General features: G+C 37.2%; 1 protein-coding gene across 3 annotated transcripts; it reads right to left on the reverse strand.

Moving 5' to 3' along the window:
• Positions 1 to 10: 10 nt before the first annotated feature.
• hnrnpul1 (heterogeneous nuclear ribonucleoprotein U-like 1) lies at positions 11 to 13,069 on the reverse strand. Of its 3 annotated transcripts, none has more exons than XM_081372218.1 (16): positions 12,948 to 13,069; positions 12,231 to 12,453; positions 11,976 to 12,149; positions 9,912 to 10,122; positions 9,745 to 9,818; positions 9,519 to 9,658; positions 8,725 to 8,824; positions 8,522 to 8,634; positions 7,494 to 7,760; positions 5,945 to 6,067; positions 5,634 to 5,762; positions 4,271 to 4,436; positions 2,916 to 3,167; positions 2,696 to 2,838; positions 1,909 to 2,088; positions 11 to 793 (listed from the first exon to the last, which is right to left on the reverse strand). In XM_081372218.1, exons 2-16 carry the CDS (start codon positions 12,427 to 12,429, stop codon positions 695 to 697), a joined length of 2,370 nt encoding a protein of 789 aa, XP_081228344.1. In that variant the 5' UTR covers positions 12,430 to 12,453; positions 12,948 to 13,069; the 3' UTR covers positions 11 to 694. The 3 variants fall into 3 exon arrangements, with proteins under 3 accessions (XP_081228344.1, XP_081228343.1, XP_081228342.1); XM_081372217.1 differs by having other exon boundaries at positions 9,912 to 10,119; positions 12,231 to 12,456; positions 12,948 to 13,054; XM_081372216.1 differs by having other exon boundaries at positions 12,231 to 12,456; positions 12,948 to 13,054.
• Between the last annotated feature and the right edge of the window lie 1,779 nt (positions 13,070 to 14,848).

Consider the following 14,848-nt stretch of genomic DNA (forward strand, 5'->3'; position numbering starts at 1 on the left):
AGAGCCACGGTAGTGTTTTACAATTTAATTCTCAAAGCAAAAATGAATTGGACAGGACAGAACAAATAACGTCCACGAAGAACACCAAACAGTTCAGAAATAAATGCGCTAGTTTCTCAGCCAGGATAGTTATGAACACTTAAAATTGGCTTGCGCTTTCTATTATCAAGAAGGGAAGTTATCAACACAAAACTCTTCATCTTCCCATCTGCGATGCCAATGAGTATCTAAAACATTGAACAACTACAATTTAAACAAAAAAATTTTACACTCATGTCTTGTGTAAAATTAAGACTTATAATAGTTATATGAAAAGCAACTACATTCCAAATTAAATGGAATTTATGCAAATCAAAACTTTGTTCAGTGTTGGATAAGCATTTCAGTTTCTACACCTGCAGGCTGGATGTGGTACTACAACATGAAGCACCTTCCAATAATAATATCTTTCACATCTACTAGAAATCAGTCATATTATAGTCCTTTATTTCAACCTCAGGGGTTTGATCATATCAGTCAATTTTATACGGAGTCATTAAGTTCCAAACAATCGTTGACTTATAACAGTCTTGGAAATAAATGTGTAAATGGTGGGAAAGAGAAAATTAAATGATGTGGACGGGCGTGTTTTAATAAGAGAAGCGTGGCATGGTGTGTGTATACGTGTGGGATGATGTCAGAGCGTTGTTCCTGTTCACTGTGAGCCCTGCTGTCCAGAGTGGTTCCCATATTGACTGTAGTACTGGTTCCACTGGCTCTGATTCTGGTAATACTGCTGCCACTGCTGCGCATACTGGAGAAAAACATCACGCTTCAATAAAACGACAACTTTAGGAACTTATTTTCCAGATGACAACATGTGACGTAAAAGCCTTTCACGTCCTCGGATTGGGAATTATGCCTTTCCATCGCAACACTTAAATGAATCTGCAGCGGTCAGGTGGTACAAGTAGGAGCTTTGAGAAAATTCCAAGTTTACAAGTTGTAATTACGAGCTCTATGAGGACGTGTACGCTTAGTTGAAATCTCGTAATTACGACATGGAGTGAACGCACCTATGGTTTTACATTTCAATCATCTGATCTAATAATGACTAATGTGTTTAAATGTAATAAGACCTAAATGATTATAAAATATTCAAGGAATGTTTTAACAACAACTCTATTAACAGCATATGTGGCATGCAGACAATAAGTTGAAACACTCAATCAGTTTATTATAATAAAGAATAGAAAATTAATTTACAGTAATGCACTTTCAATCTAAGGGGTTGTTTACGCACCATTTTTAACTAAAAAAGGCAAACTTTTTATACGTTTTGGCCGTGAAAACGGGTTTCAAAGGGCATGTTTTTGAAAATGATAGCGTTATCGTCTCCGTAAACTACAAAAACATGAATTTGTGAGAACGGTGACATCATGCGCATGTGTATTAGGTGTTCAGTCTATCGGTGTGTAGTGCTTCTTTACGACTATGACATCGCCCACTACTGGCCTGGCAGCAGAATACAGCGTTTTAGTCGTTTTTGTGGATAAGTGTGAACGGAGATCGTTTTGACAACATTGTTATCTGTACTTGAGAAACGCCATGGAAAAACTTTTCCGTTTTAGTGCATGAATAGTTTGACTATTATAAAATTAACATTCGGGTGGAGTGCTAACAAGCTGTCATATGCTTAATTATTATTAGCAGTAATCAAATTTTTCGGAAATTGATTTGTACATTTCATTTCCAAAATATGAACTTGATGATATTCCTATTTTATAAGGTTTTACCAAGAGTAGCAGATTAGAAGCTTTTAAAACTGTTATTTGAGGGACAATTCAAAATGGTTTTCAGCCGCCACAAATGCTTTCACATGCTGTAGCTAAAGTCGTTTTTAATCACAGAACATTCCTTGTAACTCACCTGTTGATACTGTTGATTGTAGTTTTGCTGGTTATATGATTGTCCAGATCCTTGACTGTCATGGTAACCTTGTCCATAACCTGGATATTGGCTGTAGTTGCCATAGTTGTAGCCTTGGTTGTAGTTTCCTTGGCTATAGTTGCCCTGGTTGTAGCCTTGATTATAACCCTGATGATAACTCTAAAAAATAGAAAGCAAAATAAAACAAAATCAACAACAATAAATAGATAAATGCACATAAACATCTCATAAGGCCCCAATATACTCCCAGTAAAGGTCATTTTTGTCCTTTAGCAAACATCCTGACGCCACACACACTACTGAGAGCGACGTTTAGATGAACATGTAAATATGCTTTTTACTTTCAACAACAAAAACACACACAGCAGTTAAAGGGGTCCTATTATGCCCTTTTACTAAGCCTTGATTTTGTTTTTGGGGTGTAGTATTGATTGTTCAAAAAACACATTATTTTCCCCATATTTTACATTATTAAAGCACCAGTCTGGCCCAAACGCATCGTTTCGATGAAGCCCCTCCTTTCAAAATACGAAATGTGCTGTGATTGGTTAGCTGGTCCAGTGTGTTGTGATTAGCAGAGCGTATCGAGTGTTCGGGAAATGTCACACCCCTTACCATAACCACAAGCTCACCTCAGATGTAAATATTAAGGATGGCGTCAATTTCAAACCAATTCAGACTTAAGAATGTTAACAAACAAGATGATCGTCCAGAACGAATTTCATGCACAGAGTTAGATTTGGACATGGCTGTGAACATCACTCACTTGGCTATTCCCCTCTTTGCTATAGGAGCCATAGCGGTTATTACTGTAGGATCCTTCAGACTGATGTCTGCTGCCGTATCCGTCTCGCCCGTCTCTGTAATTTCCTCCCCAGCGGTTCTGACTGTAACCATCACGGTTATAACCTGACAAAGCACAGAGCAAGATGACAAAACACACAAATGACAGAATTTTTGAATAAGTGATCATAAGGTCACCCCACCTCCCCTATAGCCTCCCGCAGGCGCTCCTCTGCTCCGGTGGTCTCCTCTCGATCCTCCGTGGTTGTCGTACTGCTGGTGGCTGCTTTCACGTCTCCGGGTTCCCCAGCTGTCCATGCGTTTCTCGGGAGGAGGCCCGGCCTTACGACCCTCCTCATTGTACCGTTTCACCAGCTCCTCTGCCTCCACTTTCTGAAGCTCAACAAAGGTCACTTCATCCAGGAAGTCTCCAACCTCTGGTAGCGCAAAGTTGGCTTTAAAGCCATGGAAAGAGGAAAGAAGGTGGGACGGATCAAACCACCGGAAAACTAAATCTTTATTAAATTCTGAACTCTCTTAATATTGAATACCACTGCAACATCAAAAACACTTCTGGAACTAAACCAAAATGTGTTGATTTGGACTGGTACAATATTAGTGTGAATTATTATTGTATAGGCATTTTTAAATGTTATTGCACTGTAATACACAATGCTTGGTTTGCAGCATCTGATGTTTCATTAAGACACGCAGGTGAGAGTTGGACGATCAAAAGGACCCAATCAAACCCGAGGCCCAGTTTACAGCTGTTATTAAGATGCGTTTTGTTCGATCAGATCACAAGTAGATGAGGGAGACACAAACCCGTTTACACCTGATGTTTTAATCCGTCGCTTTTGTCCACTTTCAATCACTTCTGACCTGATTTCGTCGAAGCGAGGGTCTATGGGTGTGTAAATGTACAGGCTTTTTCAGATCTTTCAATCTAATGGATGAAGTAAGCTCACGCAATTTACATATGAATGTGCACGGAGATGACAAAAACACACGATGATGGAGAGCATCAGCTTTAGTTTCTGCTCTGACGGCCTCAAGACCAGCCGAACGCTGTGAGTGTGTTAGATATCAGGAATGGTGAGAGAACATTGTGCTTGGTACATTTTTCGTCTTTAAACCAAACTTGAGTCTCCAGCCGACAAAGTTTAAATCCCGTCTGGCTAGTCGCTTCCCATAATGTTCACGCATTAGATCAGTAGGTGGAGAGTAGAGTCTTTTGTGACTATTCGAACACATTCGACCACATGAGTGTTTACACTACGAAAGCAATCTAGTCAAAAGCGTTTTTGACTACCCCTGGAAGTGGTCAATAGTGGACATGTTTTAGACCCCGTTTACTCCTGTATATAGCCTCGTCCACTTGTGATCCGATCGACCAAAATGCATCTTAATACCAGGTGTAAACAGGGCCTGAGAACAGGGGTCCGAGAGATAAAGCCGCTTTCTATGATCATTAAAGTTTAATTACAAAAGGCAGAAGTTTAATCAAGTTATCTTTTATCATTTCTGATGTTGTTGTTTTCCTAAGCAGCGTTCTTACCTTTCATTTCTAAAACAGCATGATCGGGAACATCCTTCCCTTCCTCGGTTTGCTTTAACGTTCGCTCTTTTAAATCTTCGTCCGAGGGACAAATTACAACAGCCTTGCGTTGAAAGCCTTCAAAAGGACGCATTTTTCGTCTCTGGGCTGATCCATATACATTTGTCTAGAAATAGGGACAAGAAAGAAGCAGAAGCTGTTTATTATTTTTTCGTTTGCGTTCTGTAAAAATGTGTTTTCCAGGAACAATATCTGGAACCCGGCAAAGAAGTAAGAGTAGTTTTTCTTTCTTTCCCTGATGGACCCTTACAACACGTTCACACAGCAGCAGAATACGGCTGTCAGTCCTGTATTTGAGTCCTTAATACGGTTACATTCAATTATTTACGAGAAAACCGCATTCTATAACCAAACTCACACCTGTACATTTTCAGGACTCACAAACACATTCTCAGAAAACATGCGCTGTGTGAACATAACTGGACAACTAGTTTTCGTCACGTCATTCAGTGCGACATACTAGGACTGTCCTGAAAAGCCAAGAAATTAAATTCACCACTTACCTTTTTACAGAAACAAACTAGGGCTGTGAAACGAGTAATCGCGATTAATCGCATCCAAAATAAAAGTTTGTTTACACATAATATATGTGTGTGTACTGTCACTGTGCATAATTATTTTGTATATATTAACACACACATGCATGTATATATTTAAGAAATATTTTATATATATATATATATATATATATATATATATATATATATATATATAAAAAAGAGCAACTATTTCTTAAATATATACATGTGAGTATATTTATATATACAAAATAATTATGCACAGTGACAGTACACACACATATAATTATGTGTAAACAAACTTTTATTTTGGATGCGATTAATCACGATTAATCGTTTCACAGCCCTAAAACAAACACTACAACAACAAAAGCAACCCACAAGATAACAGACGTCTCTTTATAACTAAGTATATTTCTTTTAGAATTACCGTTGCAATAAAATGTGTTTTTCTCTCACTCACCAGGCAGAGAATACTTGTCTTAACACAGTCATGGGCTACTAATCATTATCAGAGAGGCTCACAGAACAATTCAACATAATTGGAAATGCAAGATAATTAAAATGCTAAAAAGAACATGTTTGATGTTCATGATGTGACACTTCAGTTTCTCCTTTCAATACAACATTCAATCAAAGGCTGCTGCATCTCTATCATATGAAGGATAAGATTAAAGATGAAAGATATTTATCAAGAAAGATTCATAAATAAATTAGAAGAAGAACACGACAGCTCATTCACAGTAATGCTTTCGCTGGGAATCATGGGAAGGTGTTTGCTGTACCTGATCCAGGATGTAGTTTCGCTTTTTGCGGGCGGCGATCTGGATCAGTCGGTTCAGACACTGAGTGGCCTGTTGAATCAGGATATCCCAGCGTCCGGCATAGTTCCGCTGGCGACGCAATCCCATCACCTAAGACCATACAAGAGAACCATGCATTTTTTTTTTTTTAAGCAATATACACTACCGTTCAAGAGTATAAAATATATATATATGTATAAATTTGCACCAAAAAAAAAGTCTGTTCCAGTCAAAAACATGACATCTTTTCTCAAATGTGGACCATAAAACACATTTAAAGCTGCTGATCCTACCTTCATTTTCTCCATGATGGCGTTTGTGCCCAGGATGTTAAACTTCTTCTCTGGGTTCATTTCTGCATGCTTAGAGGCCCATGTGGTTTTACCGCAAGCAGGAAGACCGACCATCATCACGACCTACAGACAACAGCCATATTCTCTTGATTATACATCTTCATTTGAGACCATATCCACCACTGTTCAAGTTTAGGGTCATTACATACTTTAGTTTTTGAAAGAAGTCTCTTATACTCACAGAGACTGAATTTATTTGATCAAAAATACACTAAAAACCAAAAAATTGTGAAAAAAAATAACGTTTTCTATGTGAATATATTGTAAAATGTAATTTATTCCTGTGATCAAAGCTGAGTTTTCAGCATCATTACTCCAGTCTTCAGTGTCACATGATCCTTCAGAAATCATTCTAATATGATGATTTGATGCTCAAGAAACATTTCTGATTATTATCAATGTTGAAAACAGGTTTGATGCTTAATATTGCTGTGGAAACCGTAATACATTATTATGTTTTTCAGGATTCTTTGATGAATAGCGAGTTCAAAAGAGCAGCATTAATTTAAGATCTTGTGTAACACTAAATGTCTTTACTGTCTCCTTTGATCAATTTAATGCACCTTTGCTGAATTGAAAAGCATTCATTTCTTTAAAAATAAAAAATAAAAATCGAACAGTAGTGTATCTATGTACTGTAAGATTTCATTGTCAAAAATGTCAAATCAGACAATGTTTAAACAATGATACAAAATGTTCCCTGCAACGATAAAGTAAAACATAAAATCTAATGGTCATGACCTTTTAAAGGGTCAGACTTACAATCCCCTCCTCTTATATTATATAACAAAAAGGAATCATAGTTTTTTAAATCTATTGCATTTATTCAGGTATTACCATCATGGCCAATGTGTCTGACCCATGTCAGGAATACAGTAACAGTGTTTATTTATTTAGCCTGGCTAATGTGTACAAACAACTGTGCCTAGGGTCATCAATAACGCACAAAAGTGCACCAGTTTTGAGTGTCATTGTTTGCCTGGAGCTACAAACAACAAACTCTTGCTTGCATGTACTTTATTTTCTTTGTAATCTTTGCTTTATTTTTCACAAAGCATTATTTTGCTTGGCTTCAGCTATGATAAAGAGTCATCCACTCTTGCATTGTGTGTTTGTGCATTTTGTGGGCGGAGCAATGAAGGAAGGGGTGTGTTTGTTTGGGTTGATTCTCAGAAATCACTCGCTGCACCTTTAAATAAGCACATTTGTGTAAAGAACAGAACACCATGTTTGGACGCTACTAGAATTACTCTTTGTGAACCTGTATAAATGACGTCAACTGATCGTCCTATAAGTTCTGGTGTTTCTGTATCCAAAATTAGTTTGAGACTGGATACTCTTATTTTCTACAGCATTAGGAAGTGTGGAGTTCAGTGAACTCTCTGTCAACTGCGGACTAAACTTCAGATTTTCATTAAACATATTGGTTTCTCTTTATGGGTCAAACTGTGTTCCTCAACACTGTATGGAGCGAATTAGGAGAAATTACCTCACAATCAGATTTGTTGGTAGGACCAACAGTGCCTCTGACCCTGTTCTCCATGTCGACGGTCCCGATGAACGTGTACCCATCTGGCAAAGGAAAGAAAGGTTCCTCCTGTTGGCCAAAGTTAAACTGGACAGCGCAGTTCTTCACCAGGACATGAGGATACAGCGCACGACCAGCCAGCTCTTCTTTAGATATGTCAAATGCCACATCAAGCCACTTCCCGTTCTTTGAGAAAGCCATTTTAACCTGCTCATGGCTATCAAAGTCCTGTAAAAGACAAACATATGAGACTACAAGTTTATTCATCAAGTCAACTACTTCATTCAAGTAGTTTTATGTTCGTTATTTTGCTTTTCTTTCATTATTCTCTCCGTTCCACAACCTAGTGAGCTGCCAACCTAAACAGCATTTAAAGGAATAATTCACTTAAAATTGAAAATCTTTTTTACTACTCACTCTCAAGTTGTTTCAAACCTGTATGATTTTCTTTCTTCTGCTGAACACAAAAGGAAGATATTTTGAAGAATGTTGGTAATCAAACAGTTGATGGACCCCACTGACTTCCATAGTAAGAAAAAAAAATACAATGGAAGTCAATGGGGTCCATCAACTGTTTGATTACCAACATTCTTCAAAATATCTTCCTTTATGTTCAGCAGAAGAAAGAAAATCATACAGGTTTGAAACAACTTGAGGGTGAGTAAATGATGACAGAATTGTCATTTTTAAGTGAACTATTCCTTTAAGGCATCATAGAGTCCCATCCACTGTTCAAACTAACTAAAATGAAAGCAATTTACCCAATATTGATGTGTTTATATGCTCAGAATAGAGTTTTACAGTATCATGTCATTAGCGTAGCAACATGCTAATGCCACACTCAATTCAAGTTTCCTGTGCATAATTCTTCATTGAACCAATTCACATTTAAGTGACTGGATTTTGCATAGCAATGGTAAACGTGACGGCACCTTTAGAAGTCAGACGCCTGATTAGCAGGATACAGCAAGAAGTCAAGAAGCACTCACAATATAACATCCAATGACATCGCTTTCACCAAACTTCTCTCCGTAATCTTCAAATTTGCAACTGGAAGACTTTTTCCCTGTTCCGCCATACCCATAAGAGAACGGCTCCTCCCCTGAAACATAGTAATATCCTAACATAAGTATCAATAAAGATCATTTCTACAACAAACCCTCAGTGTCCGAGTGAACGTGTGCTTCCTCACCAAGTTGTGTGCTGCAGGAATCCAGAGACCAGCCGACTCTCACGACGTGCGGGTCAGGCTCGCTGCTGGGAAGATGCTTTACTGATACATTCTCAAGGATCTGAAAAAAAGAAAGAAGAAAAAACACCTTATTCAGAATGACAACTAGAGATAATACATTTATTAAATAATAGTCATTTTGGGGGGCATCCATAGCAGCCTTTGACGACAACATGCCCAGTGCATTATGGGTGTTGAAGTTTTCCAACCTATTTGGGAAAAGGTTGACAACAGCCTTTTTTAGCCTTACAACTGTATAGGCAGCCAAGTTTAATTGAAAACACATTTTGCCAGAGGTGAATTACCCATTTAAGTTGATTTAAGAGTTAACCATAGAGAAATAACAAAACTACACTACACTTAAAAGTTTGTGGTCAGTATGATTTGAAAGAAATTAATATGAACAGATTAAAAGGACAGTAAAGACATTCATAATGTTACAAAATACTTCAAATAAATGCTGTTCTTCTGAACTTTATATTCATCAAATAATCCTGAAAAAAAATTATCAGTTTCCACAAAAATATTGAGCAAAAAAAAAAAAAAACTTTTTTTCTCAGAGCAGCAAATCTGCATATTAGAATGATTTCTGAAGGACTGGGATAAATGAATACAGGAAAAAAAATATCATTTTCAAATATCTATAGAAAACTGTTATTTTAAAGAGTTATAATTTTTCACAATATTACTGTTTTACTTTATTTTGATTAGAGACCTGTTTGACTGACCCCAAACTTCTGAGCGGTATACATTACCTTCATCTCATAGCACACGCGTCCCTTGCTTACGCCATACGTGGCCCGTGCTCCAGACCACAGGTAAGCAAACCCCTCGATGGTCAACGGATATCCGCTGCAGCGATCCCGGGAGACTTTGAAGTGCAAGTCACAGTTATCTGTTGAGGTTAGCAGAGAGAATTACATTATCATGACTATTTTCGAGATAATAAATCATGATTGAATAAAACAAGCCCTTCCGTACAAGTGTCAATGGCCACTAGTGTGCCATCAAAGTCTTCCTCGTCCTCTTCAGCGGGAGGCAGAGGAGAACGGGACCTGTGATCAAACAGAAAATCACAATGTCAATCCGCATCAAGTCAAAATCCTAATGCTGATAGGATGATAACAGAAGCTCTGTGGTAAGTTCACCTCCTGTCTTCACGGTGTTCATAATAGCTGTAACCGTGGCTCTCATCATGGCGCCTCTTGTGGCCATGATGTGCATGTCCGTCCTGTTCAGACTTGGATTTAACAGTCTGCCGTCTCTCCAGATCTTCTCTTTCACCGTCAGGGTCAGATCGCTGCTGCTCCGGCTTTATCTCATCTTCATTTTTCACCTTCACTGGTGTCACTTCTTCTGCTGTGAAACAATCAATATTCAATATAAGGCACTGGATGTATTTGTTATTGTTCCTAACTGAAATAAGTAGTGGTCCGTAAAAGGAAAACTCAGACGAGCAATATGGACAACTCATCTAAACTTCCTGAATTCATCCCTACCTATGTACTTGAACGACTAAAATTGTAATTAATGTATGTGATGGGATTTTGCCTTTCCAAATAAAAAGATAATATCAAAAATGGATGTCAACACTCGAGGGCCTCAGGAAACTTCCAAAGGAAGCCTGAAGCACTGAAGACGGGGCATCCGAAGTAATGAAAGGGGGCAATGATGTATTAAAAGTATCACCAGCTAGAAAAACATTATAAGTGATGAATGTTGAGTACCGTAAAAGTCATGAATTCCGATATGACTGTTTAGACTGAGGTCGCACTGCAAAACATCAGCGGCCTGTACAAACTCAGGGTTACAGGATTAGTTTTGAGCTGACCAAACCAATCTAAACAGGCTTTGTTGGTACCATTATGCTGATCATCAACTTTCTGTCAACTCAGGCTAGGTGTGACATCAGTAGCGAACAGCCAATCACGCGCTGAGAAAGAGTGAAACTACGATTCATTTCTCGTGAGAGAAGCAGCGCGATTCACTACAGAATATTACAAGATTGAAAAATATAAAGAATTTAAACAGCAAGAAGAAAATAGCTGTCTATGAAAGAGGACAACTAATGTAAAACAAAAGTCTTGCTATATCAGTGCAAGTTAAATTTGTGAAATTAGTTTATACATTTGATAAAGGTAGAGAAAATGTAACTCACATATAGTCATTTTATATCTTCATCTATTGATTCTAAAGCATATTTATATTACCTTTACATATTTATTCAATTAAACTGTGTGTAATAATAATTGATAAACTAAAATTGTACATAATTATTATTCTAAATAAGCATTAAGAGCCGGACGATTTTGTCTTTAAAAATCATTTGCTAAGTAGTGACCTTTAATTTGGAGTAGAAACAGGTGGAGTGACTTTATCGCATCAGACATGTGTCACTTTGCTCACAGCTGATAGGTCAAAGTTCGGTTTGCAACCTCTTACCTGGAACATCACCTGACCCGGACCAGGTAAGTCGTGGAGCGCAAGTTACTATGGCGATGAACACTGCTAAAAGACAAACCACTTTCATGGTGCCTAAAACCCAGGGTTGGCACAAACTAAACTAAAACATATCGGGCTAGCCACTTAAACCGGCTTCATGGTACAGACCCCTGACCTCTATCTGATTTAGCACATATGGAAGTGGCATGGAAACAGATTAATAAGACTTACACATATTCCTGAGTGCATTGTTGTTACTGTGTTTACTTCCTTTTTATTCATGTTTATAACAATTTGTGAAAATAATGTGAAAACAATAAGCTCAAATGATATTTTTCATATCGATTCATTTTCAAGTTATTTCTAATTTAGTAAATATTACGTAAAATTAATACTCATGTCATTGCAGCATGAGTTATTTGCTATCTTAAGTAGTGTTACTTGTGTGTGTTACTGTAATCAACACACATAAGGAACACTAGCATTACTCTGTTACTGTAATTTCCTATTATCACTGTAAAGCTGCTTTGAAACAATTAATATTGTCAAAAGCGCTATATAAATGAAGGTGACTTGACTTGACACGTGTGATGAATATTTCAGCCACCCTGCTCTCGAAGAAAAAAAAAAATCAATTTTGGTCAAGAGGTAGAAAATATCATAAGTTTTAATTACGTGTATATGAACAAGCGAGACAAGTCACATACCAGTGGGACACATAATTCAAAATTGAGGATGAAATGCATTCAAACTCCCAGTCGCAGTCTTACCTTCCTTGCAGATCGTCTCAGCGGTCACCTGTTGTTCCTCCTCAGTCTCAGATTTAGTTTCATCTTCAGGGCCTTTAGGATCACCATCAGAACCCTGTTTCTCACTATCAGAGCCCTGTTTCTCACCGTCCATCTGTCCCGGATCAGACCGCTCATCATTCCCAGCCTCAACTCCTGTCACACATGAGATCACACAAGCATTATCATCATCATTAGATCAAAAGCATGCATCTTCATGCACTCAAACTCTAGTACCTGCTTCTGTCTCCTCATCACAGGTGTGTTTCTTCTCGTCCTCATCACAGGTGTGTTTCTTCTCGTCCTCCAGAGCCTCCTGCAGACGCTCCACCAGATCCGCTTTAAGGCCTCGGGTGTCCATCCCACGCTTCTGCAGCTCCTCTTTCAGCTCGTTCACCTTCAGTTTCTTCACATCCACACTCATCGTGCATGACATAACGTGGAGCCCTCGCTCCCAATCCTGCTGATGGAAGACAACTATGATTATCTCCAGAACATCAATAATGCTTATGCATTGCATATCCCACTGTGATTTGGAATATGTTAGCTAGATTTAGTGCTACTGGTCACTAAAAAACAAGCTCATGAAAACACCTAATGACCAGCTCAGAGTAGCAAGACACCAGCAACTCCACGACTTTAGGATGATGTGCATTTTGCTGGTCCAAGTAGAAACCAGCTATTATTTTTCACGCAGGGTGGGTCATTCGCACAGCTAACTGGCTAAATCACGTGCACACTTAAGTTGTGCAATAAATGCATGTGTAAACACGCAAATCTACTGTAATCCAGCAAATGCTTTCACATCTATGATGCGTTATTAAGAGAAATGACACATGCATTCGTTTGATTTGTCAAACTGCGGATTCTAGCTAACTGTGCTCGTGTAAATAGACATTGATTTCACTAATGCAAACTCTAAAATGTCAGTAAAACTAGTATAGATGGACTCACCAGAGGAAAAGCTGTTGTTGAGTTGAAGGAGTGTGTGAGTGGTGTAAACACACAGGACTGGAACAGCGCGTGCTTCAGGACAGGTCAGCAGAAGAGAAGAGTGACTGAGACTGAATGATGTCCAGTGTTTGAGTGCTGCCTCCTACTGGACACTTCCAAGGCTGTGTAGTCATGAGATTGAATTTTTATGGACGGACAGACCAATAATTTATACAATTATGTATTAATTTAAATACATATCTCAAATAAGTAATACAGTTATTGTTGTAGGCAAAATTAAAGTGCATTTACTAACTTAGTAAAGGCATTACAAGTAACACGAGTTACGTAAGACTAGTGATTACTTTTCAAGTAGCTAACTGCATTACTTTTACATTTACAGCAAAACATCATTTTTTTTCTTCTTCAAATAAATTACACGGGTTACTTTGTTTTCCAATGTATTGACTGACAGCTCTCCTGTCCTCAGAAATCAGGAGTGCGTTGTGTGTGAACATCATGATTATTGTAGATCTCAAATGTGAACATTTCACGTGCACAAAAACTGATTCAGTATTCCTCAAAATATTAAAATGATGACAGAATTTTCATTTTAAAAGTGAACTTCTCCTTTAACCATATGTACAGACATGCTCTCTAACGTTAGCCTAATTCACACAACTGGCTGAACTCGTAAGTATACACGAATGGACTTTATGACAAAAGCATGTGATATATATATATTAACACATTAACACATTAATTAACATTAAAACATGTAAATAAACATTTGATATGAACATTAATGAATTTAATAACTAACCTTAACAGTATGAGAGAGAGACAGTAGTTAGTGGTTTGTCTGAAGATGCACCGCAATCGTCACGGCAACTCCACTCTCTCAACTGCCAACCAGAATTCGGAAAATGCCAATGTTCCCAATGTAAACAATTCACTACAATAATAAAACTTATATATACAAGTAAACTGAAATAGACATGTGTAGGTAATAAAAGAAAGAAAGAAAGAAAGAAAGAAAGAAAGAAAGAAAGAAAGAAAGAAAGAAAGAAAGAAAGAAAGAAAGAAAGAAAGAAAGAAAGAAAGAAAGAAAGAAAGAAAGAAAGAAAGAAAGAAAGAAAGAAAGAAAGAAAGAAAGAAAGAAAGAAAGAAATACAAACAAACCAATATCCCTGTGACCCAACTAAATTCAGGGTGGTCACACATACACACACACACACACATATACTACCGTTCAAAAGTTTGGGGTCAGTAAGAATTTTATTTTTATTTTTGGGGGGAAAGAAATAAAATAAATCGATACTTTTATTCATCAAGGATGAGTTAAACTGATCAAAAATTACAGTAAAGACATTTATAATGTTAGAAAATATTCTATTTTAAATAAATGCTGTTCTTTTGAACTTTCTATTCAGCAAAGAATTTTGAAAAATAATTGTACACAACTGTTTTCAACATTGCTAATAATAATGAATGTTTCTTGAGCATCAAATCATCATATTAGAGTGATTTCTGAAGGATCATGTGACGCTGAAGACTGGAGTAATGATGCTGAAGATTCAGCTTCGATCACAGGAATAAATGACAATTTAAAATATTTTAAAATAGAAAACAGTCATTTTAAATTGTCATAATATTTCACAATATTTACTGTTTTTATTATTGTTTTTTATCAAATAAATGCAGCCTTGGTGAGCAGAAGATACTTCTTTTAAAAACATTAAAAATCTTACTGACCCCAAACTTTTGAACGGTAGTGTATATATATATATATATGCACATACTTTAGTTGTGTAGTGACAATAAAATTAATATTTTCTAGTCTAAAGCCATTGTATATGGGAGCTTATATTTTACAACTGAAAGTGCTACAACTTTTCAAATGTATGCACTTCTTTAAGTAA

Source organism: Scardinius erythrophthalmus (genome assembly GCF_964197995.2).
Source record: "Scardinius erythrophthalmus genome assembly, chromosome: 8".
Classification (NCBI taxonomy): domain Eukaryota; kingdom Metazoa; phylum Chordata; class Actinopteri; order Cypriniformes; family Leuciscidae; genus Scardinius; species Scardinius erythrophthalmus.